Source organism: Thalassophryne amazonica, chromosome 8 (genome assembly GCF_902500255.1).
Source record: "Thalassophryne amazonica chromosome 8, fThaAma1.1, whole genome shotgun sequence".
Taxonomy (NCBI): domain Eukaryota; kingdom Metazoa; phylum Chordata; class Actinopteri; order Batrachoidiformes; family Batrachoididae; genus Thalassophryne; species Thalassophryne amazonica.
Genome location: NC_047110.1, coordinates 19,266,930 through 19,293,547, shown reverse-complemented (window position 1 = coordinate 19,293,547; position 26,618 = coordinate 19,266,930). Strand labels below are relative to the sequence as shown.

General features: G+C 41.5%; 2 protein-coding genes across 4 annotated transcripts in view; one reads left to right on the top strand and one right to left on the bottom strand.

Annotated features, from left to right (window-relative positions):
- LOC117515322 (G/T mismatch-specific thymine DNA glycosylase-like) overlaps nt 1-8,794 on the bottom strand; it is a 30,845-nt gene extending 22,051 nt beyond the window's left edge. For both annotated transcript variants that reach the window (XM_034175821.1, XM_034175822.1), the window contains exon 1: nt 8,696-8,794. In XM_034175821.1, coding sequence (XP_034031712.1) covers nt 8,696-8,706 — 11 coding nt within the window. In that variant the 5' untranslated portion in view covers nt 8,707-8,794. The remainder of the gene's footprint in view (nt 1-8,695) is intronic.
- Nucleotides 8,795-9,416: 622 nt separating this feature from the next.
- LOC117515041 (uncharacterized protein C12orf73 homolog) lies at nt 9,417-24,764 on the top strand. Of its 2 annotated transcripts, none has more exons than XM_034175579.1 (3): nt 9,417-9,518; nt 12,719-12,856; nt 24,370-24,764. In XM_034175579.1, the coding sequence occupies exons 1-3, from the start codon at nt 9,487-9,489 to the stop codon at nt 24,374-24,376; spliced, it is 177 nt and encodes a 58-aa protein (XP_034031470.1). In that variant the 5' UTR covers nt 9,417-9,486; the 3' UTR covers nt 24,377-24,764. The 2 variants fall into 2 exon arrangements, with proteins under 2 accessions (XP_034031470.1, XP_034031469.1); XM_034175578.1 differs by having other exon boundaries at nt 9,418-9,518; nt 12,719-12,851.
- Nucleotides 24,765-26,618: the final 1,854 nt, after the last annotated feature.

The window sequence follows — 26,618 nt, the reverse complement described above, 5'->3', positions numbered from 1 at the left end:
TCACGTGTGCTTGCATGAGCCAACCTTGAACCTTCGTGCGCATGCGTGAATTTTTCCACGCCTGTCGACTGCGTCATTTGCTGGTAAGCAGCCTTTGTGTGAGGACATGTGTAGAGCTCTCGTCGGATTTTCATTGCAAGGAAAATGACGGAATGACTGTAGCAGCGCCACATCAAATTTTGCCAGAAACTGTGTGACAGACAGGTGGAAACCATTTGGAAGATTCAGACGGCTTTAAGTGACTTTTCAGTCGTGTGACTATCCGAGAAATTGTGGAAGAGGTGGGCATGTCACAGCATGTCCTGTGAGACTTCAACACGGAGGCGGAGGAGGAGGAGCAGCAGCACGAATTTCACCGCCACTCTTTTCATGGCCAAATCTTCTGTCACAGTGGAATGTACCAAAAAAGTGCTGATGTCCACCTCTTCCGCAATTTTTCGGATAGTCACACGATGGTCCCGCATCACCACAGCGTTCACTTTGGAAATGATCTGGTCGTTTCAGCATGTTGATGGCCGCCCGGAGCACGGCTCGCTCTCCACCGTTGTGCGGACGTCTTTAAACCGTTTGTACCGCTCCATGATCTGTGTGATGCCCATAGCATCGTCACAGAAAGCCGTCTGAATAATCCGAATTGTTTCCACCTGGCTGTTGCCCAGTTTCTGGCAAAATTTGATGCGGCGTTGCTCCAGTCGTTCCGCCATTTTCCTTGCAATGAAAATCCGACGAGAGCACTACACGTCCTCACACAAAGGCTGCTTGCCAGCAAATGACGCAATCGACAGGCGTGAAAAAATTCACGCATGCGCACGAAGGTTCAAGGTTGGCTCATGCAAGCACACATGATTCAAATTCATCAGGTTTTTGCAAAAAATAAAAAGGTCCAATACTTTTCTAACAGACCTCGCGTATGCTTCCAAGGTTGTTACAGCCGGGGATGGTAATGGGGACGAGCTCCCACGACCTAAAAAGCCTTCCCATATGGTGTGCGTCTCAAATAGCCTTTGGCAACCAAGTCCAGCTCTGGGCCTGCTTATGTGGCTTAGCTTCTGAGCCCAGCAGAACTGCTTCTACTGACAGGAGAAGGGGCGAAGGTGGTCCTCTTGAGCCTCAAAATCAATTGTTTCAGGTAGATAGAACTCGTGAGCCTAGGAAGGCGATTCATCTAGGAGAAGGAAATCTCAAACCTCTGCTGCCTTGCAGCTACAGTGAGGAAGATAAGTATTGGAACACCCTGCAATTTTGCAGGTTCTCCCACTTAGAAATCATGGAGGGGTCTGAAATTTTCATCTTAGGTGCATGTCTACTGTGAGAGACATAATCTTAAAAAAAAAAAAAAACAGAAATCACAATGTATGATTTTTTTTTAAATAATTTATTTGTATGTTACTGCTGCAAATAAGTATTTGAACACCTGTGAAAATCAATGTTAATATTTGGTTCAGTAGCCTTTCTTTGCAATTACAGAATTACACACACTGCAGCAGGAATTTGGGCCCATTCCTCCATACAGATCTTCTCTAGATCTTTCAGGTTTGGAGTTTCAGCTCCCTCCAAAGATTTTCTATTGAGTTCAGGTCTGGAGACTGGCCAGGCCACTCCAGGACCTTGAAATGCTTCTTACGGAGCCCCTCCTTAGTTGCCCTGGCTGTGTGTTTGGGATCACTGTCATGTTGGAAGACCCAGCCATGACCCATCTTCAATGGTCTTACTGAGGAAAGGAGGTTGTTTGCCAAAATCTCACAATACATGACCCCATCCATCCTCCCTTCAATACAGTGCAGTTGTCCTGTCCCTTTTGCAGAAGAGCACCCCCAGAATATGATGTTTCCACCCCCATGCTTCATGGTTGGGATGGTTTTCTTGGGGTTGTTCTCATCCTCTAAACATGGTTAAGTGGAGTTGATTCCAAAAAGCTCTATTCTGGTCTCATCTGACCACATGACCTTCTCCAATGCCTCCTCTGGATCATCCAGATGGTCACTGGTGAACTTCAAATGGGTGTGGACATGTGCTGGCTTGAGCAGGGGGACCTTGCTGCCCTGCAGGATTTTAAACCATGACAGCATCATGTGTTACTAATGTAATCTTTGTGACTGTGGTCCCAGCTCTCTTCAGGTCATTGACCAGGTCATCCTGTGTAGTTCTGAGCTTTCTCAGAATCATCCTTACCCCACAAAGTGAGATCTTGCATGGAATCCCAGACCGAGGGAGACTGACAGTCATCTTGTGTTTCTTCCACTTTCTAATAAATAATCATAACAGTTGTTGTCTTCTACCAAGCTGCTTTCCTGTTGTCCTGTCGTCCATCCCAGCCTTGTGCAGGTCTGCAGTTTTGTCCCTGGTGTACTTAGACAGCTCTTTGGTCTTGGCTATGGTGGACAGGTTGGAGTGTGATTGATTGAGTGTGTGAACAGGTGTCTTTTACACAGGTAACAAGTTCAAACAGGTACAATTAATGCAGGTAAAGAGTGCAGAATAAGAGGGCTTCTTAAAGAAAAATTAACAGGTCTGTGAGAGCCAGAATTCTTGCTAGTTGGTAGGTGTTCAAATACTTATTTGCAGCAGTAACATACAAATAAATTATTTAAAAAAATCATACGTTGTGATTTTCGGATTTTTTTTTTTTTTTTTTTTTTAGCTTATGTCTCTCACAGTGGACATGCACCTAAGATGAAAATTTCAGACCCCTCCATGATTTCTTAGTGGGAGAACTGCAAAACCGCAGGGTGTTCATATACTTATTTTCCTCACTGTATATCCAGTCTTGAACAAGGCTTTCAGGAGTAAACCTCGAGGAACAATCTGCTGTCAGAGTGCCTAAGGTGGTCTGTTGCTGAACTTCAGCACTTTTTCAGGAACTCCTGCGACGCTGCCACTGCCAAACTGCCTTGGCTTCTGCTTTTCCTTTGGACCACAGTGACAGCGTGGAGAGGGGAGACCTGCTGCATGGGCAACAGCGGGTCTTCCACATTAGCCTGCCCAGGCTTTGTAGCTCCACTGGAGACTCCAGCTTCATTGCAAAGATGCTGGCACAACACCACAAGTGGCAGTTTATCGGTTATAAGCTCATCTGTTTGACTAAGGAAACGAGTGCCAGGGGTCACTTCTGATGGTGGGAGGGATCATCGCATCTCATCGGACAGCTACCGCCCACCTCAAGCAGGGCAGCCCCAAGCCAGTAAGGAGCTGTCTCGCCATGGCCTGCTTACTCCACTGGGTGAGTGAAGCTTAGCGTAAAACTCGAAAGGCAGGCCACAAATTCTACACCAGACAACAAGAACAAAAGAAGAAAGAAGACTTCAGCTCTTCGGTTTGCAAGCTGGAAGGTCAGGGCCATGTGCCCTGGCCTCTCTGCTGATCTGCAGCAAATTAACAATGCTTGCAAAACTTCCTTCATTGATAGGGAACTCTCATGACTAAATATTGACATTGCCTTCCTCCAAGAAACTCGGCTGGCTGGCAGCGGCACCATCAAGGAAGCAATTTACACCTTCTTTTGGCAAGGGAAGTCCTTGGACGAATCCCGTCAGCACGGGCAACTCTCACAACTAAATGGTGACACTGCCGGCCTCCAGGAAACTTGGCTGGCAGGCAGTGGTACCATCAAGGAAGCAACTTACACATTCTTTTGGCAAGAGAAGTCCTTGGATGAGTCCGTCACACGGTGTCGGTTTTGCTGTGAAGAACATCCTGGTCGCGTGCACTGAGCCACCGCCAACCGGCAACGAGAGAATCCTTGCCCTCTGGCTTTCAACATCTTTAGGCCCAGCCACCATCATCAGTGCATACGCTTCAACCCTCTACTCCAACCCAGAGGAAAAAGACCAGTTCTATGAGTCCCTAGACTAAGCGATATCTGGGATTCTCAACCCAGAAGGTCTCTGCCTAATCGAGACTTCAATACCAGAGTGGTTCCTGATCACAAAGCCCGGCCCACCTGTCTAGGTGTCCAGGGAAGGGTTAAGATCAATGACAATGGTCAACTGCTATGGAGTTATGCTGCTATCATGGCCTATGCATGACCATCACCTTCTTCAAATGCAAGGATATCCACCAGGTGTCTTGGAGACACCCGCGATCCCACCACTGGCACCAGTTGGATCTAGTCATTACCAGACATGCAGATCTTGCCAGCGTTCTCCTCACTGACAGCTACCATAGTGCAGACTGTGATACGGATCACTCACTCGTGGCCAGCAAGGTGCGTGTAGCTCCGAGGAAGCTGCACCACTCCAAAAAGAAGTGACACCCACGCACTGACACCTGCTGTGTGGGCAGCTCAGATAAAACACAGCTATTCATCAGGCAGTTGCAAGAATTGCAACTGCATGCTCAGCACACTCCTCTATGGTAGAGAGGCATGGCATGGTCTGGCACAGTAGCCTATGCCAGACATGAGAAAAAGCTCAACAGCTACCATCTGAGGTGCCTTAGATGAATTCTGCTCATCAGATGGCAGGACAAGGTGCCCAACACAGAGGCACTGGAACATGCCAACATGAGTAGCATGTTCACCATTCTTGGTGAAAGGTTGGCTTGGCCACGTCAGGAGAATGGATCCGAGCTTTCCGATCACTTTCTTGTGTCATCCATGTACTTTTAACGTATTTATAATTATATTATGTACTCACCACACATGCTTTTAATATAAAGATGGCTTACCGCCCCCTGCTGGAATGGCGCAAGTCCAGAAAGTAGTTAGGAACACACACGCATGCATGCACAGCTGCTGTAACCAGGTGGCTTTAATTTGACAAACAAAGACAGTGGCTGAAGAGATTAAAACCACTAAACATTTCACTCATGGTGCACATGAAACTTCGGTCACTCATGGTAATAGCCACATGAGACTTATCGAAACTGAATAAACCTAAAACTAAATAAAGTGAGGTACAAAAACACAATAAATCAATAACACCAACAACGCTGTTAAGCTAACATAAACCACAACAACATTTAAAACATCAAAACCCCAAACTCCCATGGTGCATTGCAGCACAGCATCCATTATTGATTGATTAGCTAAAATTGCTAATTTCTACAAAAATATTAGTCCTATCAACTTTCCGTTTTCGCAGTGTTCGTCCTTGACCCAAAATACATAAGCATGCCAGATGGCAAATGTCAGCTCTCCCCGGTTTTTGCAAGATCGAAGCCACACACACACACACACACACACACACACACACACACACACACACACACACACACACACACACACACACACACACACACACACACACACACACACACACACACACACACACACACACACACACACAGGCCATGTGGCTATTAAAATATAGCTATGTATGTGTAAAATAAATGAGTAAATAAATTAGTCCTGCAATCAGGTATACATGGGATTAAAACCCCATTTACGAAGCCCCTCCCAAGCCCCCGCATGTCCCATGTGACTCATAACGATGCAGCTGTAAAATGTGGGCCTGACCTGCAGAGCCACATGGGCGACGATGCTGTCACACCAACTTTGCTGGCAAAAGGACTAACTTTAACTAAGACATCCGTAGTTTTTCAGTGCATCCACTGAATCACAGCCATTCCTCCCATCATGTGCTTGAGGTGCTGTGCATACAGGTAACTGTGGTGTAACACAGTCTGTCAGTCTATATTTGTGAATATCCTCCTGACTACCTTCCTGGTCGTCAGCGGGATATTCAAAATCTAATTTACCCCCATATCTGCTCAACCAAGTGTTCTACCAAAGAGCAAAACCACCGAAAGAAATATTCTCTTTATGATACATATAACGGCCAGAGGTGACTGGGACTGAGCTGAGTATTTTTCCAAATAGGACAATCACAGCATCAGTCACTTCATGGTGCTTCATGTGAATAAGGTTTAATATGGTCAATTTCTTGAGCAAGCACACTGGCAACAGTGGTCAGAAAAAGAGTATTCAGGAATGTGATGCACACCAGACTCACAGGGGTGACTGTCCTTCAATACATCCTGCACCTCCCTCATTTACTTCTCTGCCATACCAGACTGCCTGTCAAGTTGCATTGTGTGTTTGATTGTGGACTTAAAGAAAGCTAATGACAGAGTGCCAAGAGAAGAGTTGTGGTATTGTACTGAGCTGAATATTTTTTTAAATATGACAATTAAAATATCAGTCAAATAAAGGTGTTCTTCTGAATAAGGGTTAATGTGACCCATCCCCTGAGCAAGCACATTGGTAAGTGTTCATATTTAAAAAAAAAAAAAAAAGAAAAAAAAAAAAAGAATTATTCAGGAATTTTGATTATCGCAAGCAAGCTCAAGCACACCAGACTCAGTGTGGTGACTGTTCTTGCACATATCCTGGACCTCCGTCATATACTTCTCTGCCACACCAGACTTGCTCTTACAACACCACATCTTTTCTCTTGGTACTCTGTCATAAGATTTCTTTAACTCCATAAACAATCAATGCAACTCCTTCTGGCCATCTCTACACCTCTCCATGAGCACTCTCAGAGCAAATATTACATCTGCAGTGCTCAGTCTGTGTAATTTCAAGCTATTCATACTGAAAATTATGGAAAATTCTTCTTTGAACATTTCTGATCTTTGATGGACAAGTTGTTAAGATACGAATTTCATTATTTTCTATACATCTAATTTCAGATTATTACTTAAGCACTTGTTGCACCAACTTGTGACCAACTATGATGACATTTGGCAGGTAGCCTTTTTTTTAATTTTTCTGCATCATTGGACCATGTTTCATGTTTATTCAGTGTTCTGTAATTCCCCTGGCGGCCTCCTGCACTTCCCAGTAGTTCCAGCATCTCACAGTGCATGTAAACAATGGCTAGCAAGGATGTGGATAGCATTGATCTAGTGAGTTCACAGGTGATTGTGATGATGACACATTCTCCCAAGTTGAGAGGGTTATCTAGATGAGGCATAGCACCTGTGATAGACTTCTGCCATGCTCCGATGTTGTCTTGCTGTCCATACTTCACGAGGTTTGTTTACACTGTGCTCTGAACCAGAACTCTGGCCTCTCGTGTGAGTCACGGACCGCGAGACGGCGCAAGATTCACAACTGTGAAACAGTGAATTGGACTTAATCATCTTAATAACATAAACACGAGTGAATGTATGTGCAGGTTGTGGTATGTACACAGACCACCTCCCAAGCTCCCGCGAGGCCCATGCGACTGCCTACATTTCAAATGTTGGGATGTGGGCCTGACCCACAGAACCTCACAGACTTCTGGCTGAATTTAAACAACATATAAGCAGTATTAAGCTTATAGACTCTCCCAAATGTCATAAAACTGTTAATCTTTATAAGAAGTTTTAAAAGAGAATTAATGTTAAAGAATCCCTTTACTTTTATTATTGTACAATTTATTTTATTTTTCTTTTCTATCGCTTTCTATTTATAATTGATAATACTGAGAATGTTACTGTGGCCTTGTCTTTTATCATCTACTGTTTGTTATTGTAATAATAAAGAAATCCTTCAAATGGTGATACAAGCATCAAATTGGTACAAATACACCTTAGACATTATTCTTTTGAAAAAACAGATTGGCCACTTGAATTTTTAATAGGCAGCCAAGTAGAGGTCAATTGAAGAATTACACAGAGGTCAAAATTTAAAAATGCTCCAATCAAACTGAAAATTATACACCACATTATTTGCCCAATCATAAAGATTCCAAAAAAGTATAGTTTGGACTATCTGTGAATGAATGTTATAGAGTTATGGGATAAAAACAGCAAGAATGGTGACAAAGGTCAATTTCAGTTTGTAAAGGGGTCAGAAGTTAAAGTTGCTCCAAAATGATTCAAATGATTGGTTGAGTTAATAGGATTAATAAATGGAATATTTTTGCCGGTGTTTAATGTTTGTTCTCCAAAGTAAAGGTAAACAACGTTGATTGGATTCTATGGCATGTGACTTAAAGATACATGGTGCAAGCTATTCCTTTTTAAAACCCTATTAACTCAACTAAAATTGGAGCAACTTTAACTTTTGACCCCTGCACAAACTGAAATTGACCTTTGTCACCATTCTTGCTGTTTTTACCCCATAATTTCATAATATTCAGTCACAGATAGTGAAAACTATACCTTTATGGAATCTTTATGATCAGGCAAATAATGTGGTATAGTTTTCAATATGATTACAGCATCTTTTAATTTTGACCCCTGTGTAATTCTTCAACTGACCCCTAACTGGCTGCCTATTGAAAATCCATGTGGCCAATCTGTTTTTTCAAAAGAGGAATGTCTAAAGAATAGTATTTGTGCCAAATTTGATGCGTGTAATCACCATGCGCAGGATTCTGCTCTAAATGTTCTCTTATCTGCTGCACAACCTATATGCGGATTTGTTTATTTTAGTTTTTGTTTTTTTTTTGTGCCTGAGTTGCGTGCAGGGTTCTGAAAACGGCACCCCTCCAGCTTGTGTGGTCTAGGCTGCAGTATTGCATTTCTATGTTATTGCTGTTCCCAGTCCCTTCAGTCTTGAACCCCTGATAATAGGCTTCAGTTTGAGCTACTTGATAGCAGAGGGCCTTTAAATTTTAAAATAGCTGTTTTCTTCCTGATGCTTTGGACAAATTTATGTTTATTCTGTTGGAAACGGTAGCACACATACAAAGCTGAAGAAAAGTGAACAGTTTATCAACGTTACAGAGAATATGATACAAAGTAAAATAATCCAACATACCCGTCAAACATTTTTTTTAAGATTTTTGTCTGTAGTTTCCAAAAAGACGAAACGTGACTTCAACCAAAACAAAGACCATGTAAACGCTTCTTCTTCGTGGAGCGTTACTTGGTTTGAATGAAGGATTATCCCCACCTTTTGGTTGGAAGGTGTAAACGGTATTGATTATTGATCATTTTTAGATTTCTAGACGGGTCATATTACACCAAATGACCTTAATCCATCGAGAATGTTTTTTTTTCCTGAATAATTTTTAACGCGTTCAATGAAATTAACAAAAGCACGCAACAATAAATAAACATATTTAGCACAAAATGCCCTAGGTGGCGCCATAGATTTTCGAGAAAATTATTTTATACGGCCGAGGAACACAGGAAGCGAAGATGGTATATATGTTCTCAAGATTTGTATATCCTCACTGAAAACCAAACTTGGACTATCGTTCACAAAAAGAAACTGCAATATTCAAAAAAAAAAAAATGCGCAGGGAAATACGAAAAAGAAACTGTGAATGAACAACGATGGGATAAACCTAAAAGCCATTAGAAGTCGGACGTAAAATGAATGAATCAGTCTCGCTCTCTCTCGCTTGCTATTGATGTTAGCCACTCTTAATTAATTAGCCTGGCGGGTATGTGGCCCTTTCAGAAAATGGGAAGATTTTATTTTATATTATTGTTTAAGGTAAGTATTTATTTATGCCTATCGCCCCTCTGTACACTCTTGAACAGTAGGTGGCGGTATGGACGTAATGTCAGCTTGCAATGTGACAATTAACTAAAAGAAGAAGTATGTTCTTGATGTTTCATGTCGACGACATAAGGTAAGTATTTTGTTTTTGTCTGTTTTAGATGCGAGAGCCGACCAAATTTTATAGGGATAAATGTGATGGTTAGTGTACATCCTCGGTGACAATCTACGTGAAAAAAAAATTTACAGTTATTTTTATACTGTCCATGTTTTTCGAAACACGAGAGACGTTGACCAAAGATACTTTTTGCATTGCTTTGTCTGATTCGAAATCCGTTCAATCACTACTTCATGCGAGACGTCTCTGTTTAAAATAGTTAACTGTTAGGTCAAATCCTAACAAAACTTTTATTGTTATAGACTGGAATATGCTGCATTTTGTGTGAATAATGAAACAAAAGAGCAGCAGAAGGTTTGGACTGTTGTTTTGTTGTCTATGTTGTCTATGTCTATGATAGTGCAGCAGATAAGTCAGTATTTGCTGAGGGATCCTTCAAATGGTGATGCAAGCACCAAATTTGGTGGCCACATGAACTTTCACTAGGCGGCCAAGTAGGAGTCATTTCAAGAATTACACAGGGTCAAAATTTTAAAATGCTCCAATCATATTGAAAGGTATTCCATATTATTTGTCTCATCATAAAGATTCCAAAAAGGTGTAGTTTGGACTATCTGTGAATGAATGTTATGGGGTAAAAACAGCAAAAACACGGAGAAAGGTCAGTTTCAGTTTGTACAGGGGTCAAAAGTTAAAGTTGCTCCAATTTTGGTAAAAAGTGGTGCAAATTACTGGTTGAGCTAATAGGATTAATAAATGGAATAGTTTTGACTGTGTTGAGTGCTTGGTTTGCAAAGTAAAGGTTAAGCAATGTCAGCATCCATTGGATCCTATGACATTTGACATATGCTACCCTGTAACATGATACATAATGCAAACTATTCCTTTTTAAAACCATATTAACTCTAATAATTTGCATCACTTTTTACCAAAACTGGAGCAACTTTAACTTTTGACCCCTGTACATTTTGGCTGTTTTTACCACATAACTCCAGAACATTCATTCATAGATAGTCCAAACTAAACCTTTTTTGAATCTTTATGATCAGACATGACCCTTGTGTGATTCTTCAATTGACCCCTACTTGGCCACCTATTGAAAGTTCATGTGGCCACTCGGCATTTTTAAAAAGTAATGTCTAAGGAGTACATGTGCCAAATTTGGTGCTGGCATCACCATTTGATGCATTTTTTCAGTTATCCGCTGCACTATAAGTGGTCTGTAAACCTTGCAAATGTGCTGACATTTACATTAAAATGTTCATGTATATTGACAAAATAAAGATGTAGTCTGGCCTGTTACAGAGAAAGTGATCATAGAATGTATTTCATTTTCATTTTGGGCCACTTGTCCTGGTCCGGGTCACGGTGGCAGCAGACAAATCAGCTCAGCCCAGACCTTCGTATCCATTGCCAAGTCCTGTAACTGTTCCCGGTAGATCCTGAGCTGTTCCCAAGCCAGCTGGGAAATATAATCCCTCCAGCGTTTCCGAGATGTTCCCTGGGGACTCCTAACAGTTGGACATGCCTGGAAGGCCTAGGGTGATGATTGGGGGGCATCCTCACCAGGTGCACGAACCATCTCATTTGGCTCCTTTTGATTCAAAGACGTAATGGCCACCAGGAATAGGTTGGCTGAGATGCAGATAATGCGGACACAGCTCCTATTTTGTACGTATAGTGACTGGACTACATACTCTTGCAGCGCCCTCCACAGGATGCCCTGAGGGACTCGGTTGTATGCCTTTTCCAAGTCCACAAAACACATGGGGACTGGTTGGTCATACTCCCAAGACCCTTCTAATATCCCTGCAGGGATAAAGAGCTGGGCCACTGTTCCACGACCAGAACAGAACCTGCATTGTTCCTCCTAGAAACTGCAGTTCCTTACTCATGCCAGCCCGCAAAGAATGCAGCGACAGGAAATTTACCACAAATCAACAGATCAGAAGTTGCTTCAACTTCTTGGCATTGATTTGTTAAGTGTTTGATTTGGTTGAGTGATTTGCTCTCTGAGATATCCTGAGAATTTTTAGAATCCTCAAGAAGTTGCTTGCTATCTTTACCAGTTCAGGTACCGTGAGTGCTGTGTGGGCCAGCCACAGAGTCTGAGGGAATAATGGTGTTCATTGAGGTTATGTTCTGGCTCCTCCGCTATTCAGTGCTTGCATGGACTGGGTGTTGGGTAGGTTTGTCTAAAGCAATGACTTGGGTATCTGTGTTGGTGAGGAAAGGGTTACTGACCTTGACTTTGTGGATGATGCTGCAATTTTCAAGAATCAAAAGATACCCTGATGGTAACACTTCAGAAACTTAGTGAGGGATTGCAGTGTCTAGGTTTGACATGGTCCTGGTTCAAAACTAAGATCCAGGCTTTTAATGACTTCCTGGACTCAGCCATTAGAAGGGTATCTGTATGCTGTGAAAGTGTTAAACTTGTAGAGACATTCCCATATCTCAGCAGTGACACTTTCTGTTGACATGTTTCTGAGTGCTCCTCATCCTTTGACATTGAGAGATGCCTGAACATTATGGAGTGATGAGGTCACTGGACAAAAGTATTTGGAGATGATGATACATTGGCAGGAGAATGAAGATCCAACTCTTTAGGGTCCTAGCACTTCCTGTCATACTGGATGCTGTCCACTGACCTAAGGTAACAAATAGATATCTTTAGTACCAGGACACATCAGCGGACCTTTGAGTACTTCTAGAATGACTTTGTGTCAAACAAGCAGTTATTTACAAAAAATAAATGAATTCTATTTCCAAAAATTTAGGCTAAATCATCTCATTCTGTTTTTATTGAGTAATATGTATTCATTTAAAAAAATACTTATTTTAAAATCGGACAAAGACGACAACTGATAAATATTATTTGTTTTAGTTTTTAACAAAATGCAGCTTTTTGTATTTTCTGTCAGCAGCATGTCAGAAAAGTTGGCAAGTGCAATTTCAGACTTGTAATGATGTGCTGCTTATTGACACTGCAAAGTTACCATGTCTGTCATCATTGTCTGCTGCCACACAAACATGTTAATGCACTGTAATGATGCGTACGGGAGGTTGTACCAAACCCACAACAAATGTTCAGTTTCCTTTATGAGTCGAACAAGAAGTCTGGGATGTTATATGACTCATCAGCTTATTTGGTGCCTTTGTTTGGTTATATATTTTTCTCATGTTTTCACTAATTCATCTTATCTTTTTTACAGGCTGAGTGAAATCCTGTCTGTGAAAATGCCAGCTGGTGTGTCTTGGCCGAGGTACCTGAGTATGTTTGGGGCCAGTATACTGGCAATGCTTGCAGGAGCACAGGCAGTTCACCATTACTACCGACCTGATCTGGTGAGGTACTAAAACATACTCCTTAGTTTGTGCTCATATTCTTCCTCTAGTTGTTTATACAGTAAATTGGGTAACAGTTTCAGTTCTTTGTATTCTGTGGCCAAGTGGAACATTTTGAAGTGTATCAAATTCATGTTTTTCACGTTTCTGGCTTATAAATGTGACAAGAATTCTTACTTGGTACAAGAATTTTGACACAGAAATGGGAATTTTACTGTAGCTTTAATCTGTCAGCTAGCAGCTGAAGGGGTATTGTCATCATCTTGTCATCCATCCTGTCCATCTGTGGGTTTATCAGTTTTTTCCATGTGTCAACATCCATCTGGTTTTCCTGCCCTGTCTGTGCAGCTGTCTGGTTTCTCTTGATGTAATAATTTAAGTTTTTGAAATCATTCTCTTCAGTTATTTTATTTAAAAAAATGTATGTTAAAGTCACTAGAATTTTTCAGTCATCTTTTACTGATTACACTTCAGGTTCATAGCTTTTCCTTGTCAGAAACTTTGTGTATGGACCAGTGATTAGAGCACTGGTCTTCTGTGCAGAAGGTTGCCAATTCGAGTCCTGGCTGGGACTGGCACCTGATGTCCATCCAGTAATAACAGAAGTACGTGACTTATAGTTTGGGAAGGTATAAGATGCCAAAGAAACGAACTGGCCCCCACACGTGGAACTTTAACTAACACATCCCTGAACCTCAGTAAGTAAGTCCCTTCAGCTTCTCCCTTGTTTCACTTAAGCCCCGTTTACACATAGACGGTAAACTCTCCCGGAAGCGTCCCGGCAGAGATTTTGCCCCCTCCGGGCCATTTTAGGGATCGCACGCCGTAGTTAAGGCCGGCACACGGGGGTGTGGTTTGGTTCCGGCTTCACCGGGAATCGTCGAAAAAATGATTCAACATGTCGAATAATTCCGGGAGTGCTCCCGGAGAAGTGGCCTGATGACGGAGACAACGCGAACAATGGCGTTTGATACTTTTTAATCGCCATGTCATCCCGCCCCTTCCTGTAGTCCCGCAGTTTATACCGCCGTAACTGGCGGCCGGCATAGTATCCCTAACCAACGGCGTGTAAAACGACGATAGAGCCCACATCGGCGTCCTCAAAGGCATTTTAACCGGCGACAGAGGCAGACAAAATGGTGGCGCCAGCGGACAGTACGCTGTTCTAAACGCCACCTCCCGGTTAACGGCGTTCCAAACGGCTGATAGGTGGCGGTCAGTATAAAAACGCTAGCATGCTGCATGCAGGTCTCTCACTCGTGGCCAGCTCCAGATATTTTTGCAGAGAAGCTCCAGTATACCTCCTAAAATAAAATTGGCAGCAGCAAGGACTTACCAAGAGGTCTGGTTCAGAAGCATGGGGTAGTCCTGTGGTGCAGACGAGCAACACGTTGAGGAGGGGGAAAAGGAGAAAAAAGAAAAGGCTGAGAGATGAGTTCCCTGTCACTCCCTCCCCCTGCACTGACAGCTGCTTCAGCCTATTATACTCTGGGGGCGGTGCCTATAAGCAAAAGTTCCTGGAATAACAGAAGATTTGCCTGGATAAATCCAGCGGTACACAGGGCATTATCGGTGGCAGCAGAACACCGCCGTTCTCACATGCATTTTAACCTGCGATTGTAAAGGATAGAACTGAGTATTAACCCCCGTTGCCTGACGTGTGCTGGATGCTATGGCGTCAAAACTCCGCTTTATTCGGCGGATTTAGCGGTGTTTTATCCGCGTATTTGCGGCTAGTACGGCGCTAAAAACGCCGGCGAAATGCTCTGCCCCTTTCCACCGCGAAAACAGCCGGAACTACCGCGAACTTCGGTCTACATACTACCTGCGGACAAAACCGTCTGTGTGTAACCTGGGCTTTAGGGTCACTACCGCAGATCTGAGGTCGAGCTGCCTGTTGATTTTGCACAACTGTTATGCTGGAAGCTCTTCCTGACAACTTCACATTACATGGAGAAGGGGCAGGTGGTTCCGTGAACCAGAAACCTTCCACACTGGAAACAAGCACACTAAACTGCTTGACCACCACCCTCTGCATCCCTAAACCTTAGTTTAAAAAAATGTATGGGATTTAACCAAGCAATTAATATCAGTGGTCTCAAATTAAGCAAAAGTTGCACTTCCTTGACTGGCCGCTGGAGGCTGACTCCAAAAGCAAGTAAAGTCTCATTCAACTCAGTGTTAAAATGTCCAACTTTAGAATAGAAATAATGTTTATAGCCTGGTACAAAAAAAAAAATGGTTTTGGTCTTTATAGGCTCCCTCCATGACATTTGTATGTGGTTTAGTGAGGGGGACTTTTATCTAAAATGATAGTTTCAGACATTTTAGGCCATAATGTTCTTTAATAATTGGGTAATTCGTGGCATGGTCGCTTTGAGTGACAGTAGCTGAACCTATCCTGACTCTCACTGTGTCGGTAAGTCTTTGGCGACTAGCTGTTGTAGAGGACTGTATGTCATTTGGAGCATTTTACTACAAACAGCTCGAATAAGTGAAACGTCATGTTGGATCGTCCAAGACACCCCTGCTGTAATATTAATGCTGAGTGAAATTCTTGTCATATTTAATCTTGTATGTTATTGGCCTTTGCACTTTTAGCAGTTATTGGTAACCTGATCCCTTAGGTCTGTTTAATATACAATTAGTGAGAAAATAAGTGGCTCATAACTTTTCATGCCCACACCAAAGCAAATCGTTGGGAGATCCACTGTGCAGTGCCCAAAAAATAGGTTTTAATAAACACCCAAACCGAGGTTAGCTTGTTAGTTTAGCTAGTTCACACTCAAAGAGAGGAGTTCAGGCTTCTTTCATCACACACTGAGCTCCACCTCTTCATGCATTTATGGGTTCATTGTGACAGTCAGAATCAGTGCTACCAACATGGCGATGCCCAAATATGGGCTTCATATCAGCTGTTTCAGTTTTGGATAGAAAACCTATCGGTGATATCATGTAGGCTTTATCCTATAGACAGAGGTAATTATTTGGTAATTCTTTAATTATTTGTTTTGGTTACTTTATATGTGTGTATTACTTGGATTGTTACCGACATCTGGTGAAAACTTCATGTCAGCAGCACCTTTAGAAATATATTTACTGAGAAAAATGGTGACGTGTTCAATACTTACTATTTTACCCGCTGTATATACAGCCTGTGAATTTAACCTTTACCCTTTTAATATGCACAATATATAAACATAATTAATATATTCTATACCTTGTTCCATCTAAACATAATATTATACAGCTTCCAGTACAACCCCAATTCCAATGAAGTTGGGATGTTGGGTGAAATGTAAAAAACAGAATACAATGATTTGCAAATCCTCTTCAACCTATATTCAGTTGAATACACCACAAAGACAAGATATTTAATGTTCAAACTGATAGACTTTTTTGTTTTTGTGCAAATATTTGCTCATTTTGAAATGGATGCCTGCAACACGTTTCAAAAAAGCTGAGACAGTGGCAACAAAAGACTGGGAAAGTTGATGAATGCTCAAAGAACACCTGTTTGGAACATTCCACAGGTGAACAGGTTAATTGGAAACAGGTGAGTGTCATGATTGGGTATAAAAGGTGCATCCCCAAAAGGCTCAGCCGTTCACAAGCAAAGATAGGGCGAGGATCACCACTTTGTGAACAACTGTGTGGAAAAAATAGTTCAACAGTTTAAGAACAATGTTTCTCAATGTTCAATTGCAAGGAATTTAGGGATTCAATAATCTACAGTCCATGATATAATCAGAAGATTCAGAGAATCTGGAGAACTTTCTACACGTAAGCGGCATGGCCAAAAACCAACATTGAATGCCCGTGACCTTTGATCCCTCAGGCAGCGCTACATTAAAAACCGACATCATTGTGTAAAGGATTTTAACTCAGCCACATGGGGTGTGCAGCCAGTACATTCTGAGTGCCGGTCCCAAGCCCGGATAAATGAGGGTTGCGTCAGGAAGGGCATCCGGCGTAAAACAAGCCAACCCAACTATGCAGACTCAGAATCGAATTCCCATACTGGATCGGTCGCGGCCCGGGTTAACAACGTCCGCCACCGGTGCTATTGCCCAACAGGGTGCCGGTGGAAATTGGGCTACTGCTGGGCGAAGACAACGAAGAAGAGGAGGAAAACGTTGCCACGAACAGCGGGAGAAGAAAACTAGAAGGGTGGAAATGTGAGTGGGGACTTTGAATGTTGGTAGTATGACTGGTAAAGGGAGAGGGCTGGCTGATATGATGGAGAGGAGAAAGGTAGACATATTGTGTGTGCAAGAGACCAAGTGGAAGGGAAGTAAGAGCAGGAGCAGCGGCGGTGGGTACAAGTTGTTGTACCATGGTGAGGACAGGAAGAGAAATGGTGTTGGGGTCATTTTAAAGGAAGAGTATGTTAAAAGTGTGTTGGAGGTTAAGCGAGTGTCTGACAGGGTGATGAGTGTGAAGTTGGAAATTGAAGGGGTGATGATGAATATCATCAGTGCATATGCCCCACAGGTAGGTTGTGAGATGAAGGAGAAAGAAGATTTCTGGAGTGTGTTAGATGAGGTGGTGGAGAGTGTGCCCAAGCATGAAAGAGTGGTGATTTAAACTCAGATAAAACTGAAGTTATTGTACTTGGCCCCACAAATCTTAGAAACATGGTGTCTAACCAGATCCTTACTCTGGATGGCATTACCCTGACCTCTAGTAATACTGTGAGAAATCTTGGAGTCATTTTTGATCAGGATATGTCATTCAAAGCGCATATTAAACAAATATGTAGGACTGCTTTTTTGCATTTACGCAATATCTCTAAAATTAGAAAGGTCTTGTCTCAGAGTGATGCTGAAAAACTAATTCATGCATTTATTTCCTCTAGGCTGGACTATTGTAATTCATTATTATCAGGTTGTCCTAAAAGTTCCCTAAAAAGCCTTCAGTTAATTCAAAATGCTGCAGCTAGAGTACTAACGGGGACTAGAAGGAGAGAGCATATCTCACCCATATTGGCCTCTCTTCATTGGCTTCCTGTTAATTCTAGAATAGAATTTAAAATTCTCCTTCTTACTTATAAGGTTTTGAATAATCAGGTCCCATCTTATCTTAGGGACCTCGTAGTACCATATCACCCCAATAGAGCGCTTCGCTCTCAGACTGCAGGCTTACTTGTAGTTCCTAGGGTTTGTAAGAGTAGAATGGGAGGCAGAGCCTTCAGCTTTCAGGCTTCTCTCCTGTGGAACCAGCTCCCAATTCGGATCAGGGAGACAGACACCCTCTCTACTTTTAAGATTAGGCTTAAAACTTTCCTTTTTGCTAAAGCTTATAGTTAGGGCTGGATCAGGTGACCCTGAACCATCCCTTAGTTATGCTGCTATAGACGTAGACTGCTGGGGGGTTCCCATGATGCACTGTTTCTTTCTCTTTTTGCTCTGTATGCACCACTCTGCATTTAATCATTAGTGATCGATCTCTGCTCCTCTCCACAGCATGTCTTTTTCCTGGTTCTCTCCCTCAGCCCCAACCAGTCCCAGCAGAAGACTGCCCCTCCCTGAGCCTGGTTCTGCTGGAGGTTTCTTCCTGTTAAAAGGGAGTTTTTCCTTCCCACTGTAGCCAAGTGCTTGCTCACAGGGGGTCGTTTTGACCGTTGGGGTTTTACATAATTATTGTATGGCCTTGCCTTACAATATAAAGCGCCTTGGGGCAACTGTTTGTTGTGATTTGGCGCTATATATATAAAAAAAAAAAAAATTGAATTGAAATTGAATTGAATAGGAGCAGACTTCAATGGGCATGTTGGTGAAGGGAACAGAGGTGATGAGGAAGTAATGGGTAGATATGGTATCAAGGATAGGAATGGGGAAGGACAGATGGTAGTTGATTTTGCAAAAAGGATGGAAATGGCTGTGGTGAATACCTACTTTAAGAAAAGGGAGGAGCACAGGGTAACATATAAGAGTGGAGGAAAGTGCACACAGGTGGACTACATTCTTTATAGGAGATGCAAGCTAAAAGAAATCAGACTGTAAGGTGGTAGCAGGAGAGAGTGTCACTAGACAGCATAGGATGGTTGTTTGTAGGATGACTTTAGAGGTAAAGAAGAAGAAGAGAGTGAGAGCTCAACAAAGGATCAGATGGTGGAAGCTGAAGGAGGAAGACTGTGTGAAATTTAGCGAGCAGGTGAGAGAAGCACTAATTGGAGGGGAAGCAGTTTTGGACAACTGGAAAAGTACTGCAGATGTGGTGAGGGAGACAGCTAGGGCAGTACTGGGTATGACATCTGGACAGTGGAAGGAAGACAAGGAGACTTGGTGGTGGAATGAAGAGGTCCAGGAAAGCATAAGGAGAAAGAGGTTGGCGAAAACATTTTGGGATAGTCGGAGAGATGAAGAAAGTAGACAGGAGTACAAGGAGATGCGGCGTAAGGTGAGAAGAGAAGTGGCAAAAGCAAAGGAAAAGGCATATTGCGAGCTGTACAAGAAGTTGAATAGTAAGGAAGGAGAAAAGGACTTGTACCGATTGGCCAGACAAAGGGACAGAGCTGGAAAGGATGTGCAGCAGGTTAGGGTGGTAAAAGATGCACATGGCAATGTGCTGACAAGTGAGGAGTGTGTGCTGAGAAGGTGGAGGGAATATTTTAAAGAGTTGATGAATAAAGAAAATGAGCGAGAGAAAAGGCTGGATGATGTGGTGAGAGTAAATCAGGAGGTAAAAGAGATTAGCAAGGAAGAAGTGAGTGCTGCTATGAAGAGGATGAAGAGTGGAAAGGCAGTTGGTCCAGATGACATTCCAATGGAGGCATGGAAATGTCTAGGAGAGATGGCAGTAGAGTTTCTAACCAGATTGTTTAATAAAATCTTGGAAAGTGAGAGGATGCCTGAGGAGTGGAGACGAAGTGTGCTGGTTCCTATTTTCAAGAACAAGGGTGATGTGCAGAGCTGCAGTAACTACAGAGGCATAAAGCTGATCAGCCACAGCATGAAATTATGGGAAAGAGTAGTAGAAGCTAGGCTTAGAAAACAGGTGAAGATCTGTGAGCAGCAATATGGTTTCATGCCGAGAAAGAGCACTACAGATGCAATGTTTGCTCTGAGAATACTGTTGGAAAAGTACAGAGAAGGACAGAAAGAGTTACGTTGTGTGTTTGTGGACTTAGAAAAAGCTTATGATAGGGTGCCAAGAGAAGAGTTGTGGCATTGTAGGAGGAAGTCTGGAGTGGCAGAGAAGTATGTTAGGGTAGTGCAGGACATGTACAAGAATAGTGTGACAGCGGTGAGATGCGCAGTCGGAATGACAGACTCATTCAAGGTGGAGGTGGGATTACACCAAGGATCAGCTCTGAGTCCTTTCTTGTTTGCAGTGGTGATGGACAGGTTGACAGATGAGATCAGACAGGAGTCCCATGGACTATGTTTACAGATGACATTGTGATCTGTAGTGAGAGTAGAGAGCAAGTTGAGTGTAGTCTGGAGAAGTGGAGATATGCTTTGGAGAGAAGGGGAATGAAAGTCAGTAGAAGCAAGACTGAGTATGTGTGTGAATGAGAGGGAGCCCAGTGGAATAGTGCAGTTACAAGGAGTAGAAGTGGTGAAAGTAGATGAGTTTAAATATTTGGGGTCAGCTGTTCAAAGTAATGGAGAGTGTGGTAGAGAGGTGAAGAAGAGAGTGCAGGCAGGGTGGAGTGGGTGGAGAAAGGTGGCAGGAGTGATTTGTGACCGAAGAATATCAGCAAGAGTGAAGGGGAAAGTTTACAAAACAGTAGTGAGACCAGCTATGTTGTATGGTTTAGAGACAGTGGCACTAACAAAACGACAGGAGGCAGAGCTGGAGGTGGCAGAGCTGAAGATGTTGAGATTCTCTTTGGGTAGTGACAAGAATGGACAAGATTAGGAATGAACATATCAGAGGGACAGCTCAGGTGGGACGATTTGGAGACAAAGTCAGAGAGGCGAGATTGAGATGGTTTGGACATGTGCAGAGGAGGGACCCAGGGTATATAGGGAGAAGGATGCTGAGGATGGAGCCACCAGGCAGGAGGAGAAGAGGGAGACCAAAGAGGAAGTTCATGGATGTGCTGAGAGAGGACATGTAGGTGGTTGGTGTGACAGAGGAAGAAAACAGAGGACAGGGTGAGATGGAAACGATTGATCTGCTGTGGCGACCCCTAACGGGAACAGCCGAAAGGACAAAGACGATTGTGTAAAGGATCTTTACTGCACGATTTGCCGCTTTTAAATAAAATGACACCTCTTTAAAATATTGTATTACAGACAAGAAACTACAGTGACTAAAAAGTTTTTTTCCTCCCAAAATGAGACGTCCTCATTCTTTAAAAATGACGTGCAGCACAGCAGCTGCAAGAGCTCAGCTCAGATGTATGGAAAGACATTCATGCCAGTAATGTCTAAAAGGAAATGCTTTTGACAAAACTACAGATTTGTTTATTCCTATTTATGTCCAGAGATCAAGGATCCACCATGTAGAGTTTATTATGTCCAAAGTTTAAGGATCCAGTGACAGTTTCATATTTATTTACTTTAAGACTCAGTGTTGTTCAATTTCAATTTAATCAATTTAAAGTGCCAAATCACAACAAAAGCCGTCACAGTTCAACATAAAAATTAAAATAAATAAAATTAAAAATTCAAATACATAATTAAAAACAGAAGTAAAAGAATAAACAGATAAAACTAAAAACTATTCATAGCAAGAGAATAAAAATAGGCTTAAGTCTGACTTAAAAATGTCCTTGGACTCTGACTGTCATGGGCGCAATTTGGAGGGGATGGGGGGATGTGTCCCCCCCACCTTTTCAACAGGGGGGACAGAATATTGTATGCCCCCCCACCTTCTGACATATAGTGTGTACTTGAAACATGCTATGCCAGTCTTATGTGCAAAACCATGTCAGAATAGTGTCTTTGTTTCTGCAAGTTTGTATTTTTAGCAGCATTGACTTGTTTACAACACCTGTTTCTTGTTTGTCACATTTGGAATTTGCTGGGACTGCATTTGCCCAGATTTGAAACTAAAAATAGTTGCCTCTAGGGACTAGTGTCTACACATAAGTATCAGTGGGCCATATGCTAATTTACTAAATTCTGAAAGTTAGAAAAAGAAATCAGAAAAGCTATCTGGGACCTCAGAAAGCCCATCTGCAATTATTGCTTGATCTCCAAAATCAGTCTATGTAAGCAAATTATGTTCAGTATGAGTGTTGTCATTAGTGTCACTTCGAAAATTAAATTCATGTTAAGTAATTTATCCTAAACGTTTGATCTGTTGTTTTTTCAAACTTATGCAGAAACAAATCTTGAGGAAAAAAATACAGTATGCGATAATTAATAATTATTAAGAGCCTGTTCTTTCATATTTATGAATACATTTTACCACATTACAGTTTTTTATGAAAATCAAACCTATCATTCTTTTTGAGTTCTACACATGTGGCGATACCTTATTTACACCAGGATGTTAATCAAATCAGTGCTGGCTATTCTCAGAATAAAGTACTTATGGGCAATTCTACAGTAATGGTATTGCAATCTGAGCTAATAGTAGTTAGATGCCATATGTCCAGATTTTGCTGCTGTTGTAATTCCGTTACCATAGAATTGCCCTTATATCCACAGTTTCAAATTGTATAAGTCAAATGGTGTCCACTTTATGGTCTTCTCAAAACATTAAAATTACTGTTCTGGATGCTAAGAATGCATCTGAGCTTATCTAGAAACCGTTGGCTTCTGGTGGCCTAAAGCGGCCCCCAGACCCCCGGCCTATGGGCTTCGGCCCCGCGGGCCTCGCACTTTGTCCCCCCCCCCAATTTCTAGTTCTAAATTGCGCCCTTGCCGACTGTCTCATGGTTACAGGAAGACCGATAACACTATGTAACAATTTTTGTTCCTGGCTTCTAAGTGTTATTTCAACTGCTTATGTCTAAAGTCTATGGAAAAATGACTACATTCAGCACAAACTTTGATTTTATTTTTTTAATGTTCTAGAAAGTTCTAAAAGTTTCTTGAAATTTCTAGATAATTCTGGAAACTTCTATAAAATTCTGGACAGTTCTAGCAGTTAAAGAATATTCTAGAAGACTACTCAGTAGTAGTGAAGGCGAATCGAGAATATTCTTGAAAACAGACAAATTTTAAAATATCATTGTCCTGATCACAGAAGCAAAGTTTCAAATCAAATCAATTTCATTTATATAGCGCCAAATCACAACAAACAGTTGCCCCAAGGCGCTTAAAGCTGTTATTCCACAGTTTCTGTGGAATAACAGCTATTTTCTATTTATTTAAGGAATAACAGGTAACACACTGTGTACCCAGGAACAAACAAAAATAAAAATTTGTTACATAGTGTAATGGTGTCGATATCGATAAAATCTTATTGATACCCATCCCTAATAAACACAGGGGTGAAGTCGAGGATCATCGACATGCCAGTCTGCAACATCGGCACTGGCGTGGCGATTTGCGATACACTTGAAGTTCTGAGGTATGTTTTATTTTGTTCATTATATTTGATTTATTTTTCATTTTATTAATGTATTTCCACTAGTGACACACAGTTCTTGTTTCTGTAAAAATAACTAAATTTGACACATTCAGTTCTATAAAATTCAGCTTGATGCATGAATACTAGATCTCTGTTTGAAATTCAACTGTGGAGGAAATACTATGATCCTGACTTTAATGTCATTGTGGCAAATCAATGTGAACAAAAACCCAGTTATGTGATACCGCTATGTGGTTGTGTGTACTGTAATAAAACTGATTTTGGTGCAATTTGGAGGTTATAAGGATTTTGTGATTTTATGGATTTTCTCACTTGGTTATACAAGTGGACCCTCAAAGGGGTTGACATGTATGCAATGCCAAGCCACATTCTGCATGTGTTACAACAGTGTGGCTTCGTAGTAAAAGAGTACAGGTACTAGACTGGCCTGCCTGCAGTCCCGACCTGTCACCCATTGAAATGTGTGATGCATTATGAAGCGGAAAATATGACAACGGAGACCCCGGACTGTTGAGCAACTGAAGTCGTACAACAAGCAAGAATGGGAAAGAATTCCACCTACAAAGCTTCAACAATTAGTGTCCTCAGTTCCCAAACACTTGTTAGAAGGAAAGGTGATGTAACACAGTGGTAAACATACCACTGTCCCAGCTTTTTTGAAACGTGTTGCAGGCATCCATTTCAAAATGAGCAAATATTGCACAAAAACAATAAAGTTTATCAGTTTTAACATTAAATATCTTGTCTTTGTGGTATATTCGGTTGAATATAGGTTGAAGAGGATTTGCAAATCATTGTATTCTGCTTTATTTACATTTACACAATGTCCCAACTTCATTGGAATTGGGGTTGTACATTACATATGGAAATAAAGACAGAACATCACAATCAAACAGTCACAGTGTGCATGTTACTGTGTTGACCTCGCTTTCAGCATTTAAATGTACCTAAATATGAAGCCACAGCTCGGTGCCACAGACTGATGATTTGATGAATGTGTTTGTATGTTTCTGTCTCTCAGAGTATAGCAGAGATCCCACCAAAGTCCAGGGAGCTTCAGACGGAACTGCAGGGCTACAAATTCGCAGAAGAAGCTGGCACGGCTTTACAGAGTATTAAAGAAGGAAATAAATCACTCTGATATGGAATTATCCAATAAATGTCTGATGGACACTTGGTGTGAGTTTGTAGATTTTTACAAACTGACATTTTCGATTTTAGGTATTTGACTCGGGTATGACACACAGGTTGGAATATCTGAGTATGGATTTGACATTTCTCTCCTGAGAAATAAGACTTTCCTCTGGTTTTTACTGCTAATATCAGTGATGAATGTACAATACAAAAATGCAATTCCAATAAGGCAAGGAATAGTAATGTTGTTTTCCCACTGCTTAATAAAATACAAAAATGTTATCAGTTTGATTTCGTTTTTTAATGTACTTCAAATATGAAGAATGCATTGTTTTGATTTTGATTCACCATATGTATCCCAGTGTAGTTTTTTAAGGTATACTCTTGTTATTCAAAAGATGACTGATAGTTGTCAGTTGGATGCTTGGTTTGACGCAAATAACAAATTTGGTAACTGCTGCATGTGTGTAATGTTCATTCAGTGTGAAAATTAGTAGTTTGACACTCTAAAATGCACAAATACACCATATAGAAGTAAAAAACAAAAAAGCTGATACCTGTCAGTGTTTTAAATTTATTAAATCTTACTATAATTTTGAGAAACATTTGTCTTGGCTGATTTCCAGCAAAGTTGTATATGGGTGACAAACCTAAAATTGTACTTAATGAGTTTGTTTTGGCAAAGAATGGGGTCACTGAGGTCAAACGTCAATATAAAGCCTTGTCAGTTTAACTTGGATGATTGGGGTCAAAGTCATATCTGCTTGTCTGTCTGTTGGACTGCTGCTCTCAGGTCCTTTTGCTGATTTATACCAAACTTGGTATATCATTGAAGGTTGATCCCAAAATTTCCTTTAAAGTATTAATTTTGGCAAATGTAAACAAATTTGATTTTCAACTTGATTTGGACCAAATGTAGCACTGGTGCAGCATGTCACTGCAGCCACTGTACCATGATGCCATCGTGCATGGCAACCACCCAGTCACAGCTGATCCAAGGATGCAAGAAATGAATGTGAAATACTGTGGCGGTGTCATATTGCTGCATTTTGTTTGTTGTATCACCCTCCACATTCATAGTGGGGTGGACCAGAGAAGGATATTCATAGAACAAAACCAGTCACATCTATCAGTGCATCTCCCATGTGTCTTCTGGCAAACTAGTTGAAATTTTACATCTTTTAGAGAAAATCCTTCTCTGTGCCATTCCACCATGAAGCTGTATAATGGGCGATGCAGCTAAAAGTTACACTATGCACAGTTTCTACAGACACTTGTAACTCCTACGACTTGTCATGCGTGTCTTCGTGGCGTGTGTGTTTTTACACTTATGCATGTTGTTTTTACTTTTTATTTTATTTATGTCATGGTTCTAGATATTAGTTTTCAATATGGATTTAAAGGGTATAATTTTAGAAGTTTTTTTTAAATAAGGTTGCTTCCAGTATATAAATATGTTTATATAACGGCTGAGTGGAACCTCATCATTTGGTGCTTTTGTATGTCATGTGACATGGATTATTCATCCCATTTGTGTTGCATTCCATTGTGCAAATTTGGCTCCATACATTCGGTACCACTGCACTCTGCGCACAAATGTGAAACACAAAACAAATCCACTGCGCTCTGCAGGCAAGGAGAGTTGTTAGGAGGAGGATGTGGTTATTTATTTTTTTTTTTTTTCCGCTGCACTGAGGAAGTACAAGCGCGCGTGTACGAGTGTGTGCACGCGCACTCGAGCGGGATGGCACTTAGATTTAAAACTAACACGGCAAAGTTTGTGTTGCTGATGGAAGACGATTTGATAGAACTAATTGACAGTGCTAATTCTAACACACAAACATCCACTTGCTGTATGCCGTCTGGAGGCTTGAAAAGCTGACGGTGATTTTTTTTTTCCTGGACTGAGGAACTGCATAGTCTTTTATTTTTTTGTAAGTATGAACTCGGTGCACCATTACCGGACTACACGTCACAATTTGGACTTTTTAAGGTTCGTGTTGGACTTGAACAGCATTGGAATACCAAAATGTAAGTCCTTTTTCTGTTGTTTATAAATTAATAACATGTCAAATGACAAGGATCCATTTTAGCTGTTAAATAAAACAAATAATGTTACTACATTCTTTCAATGGT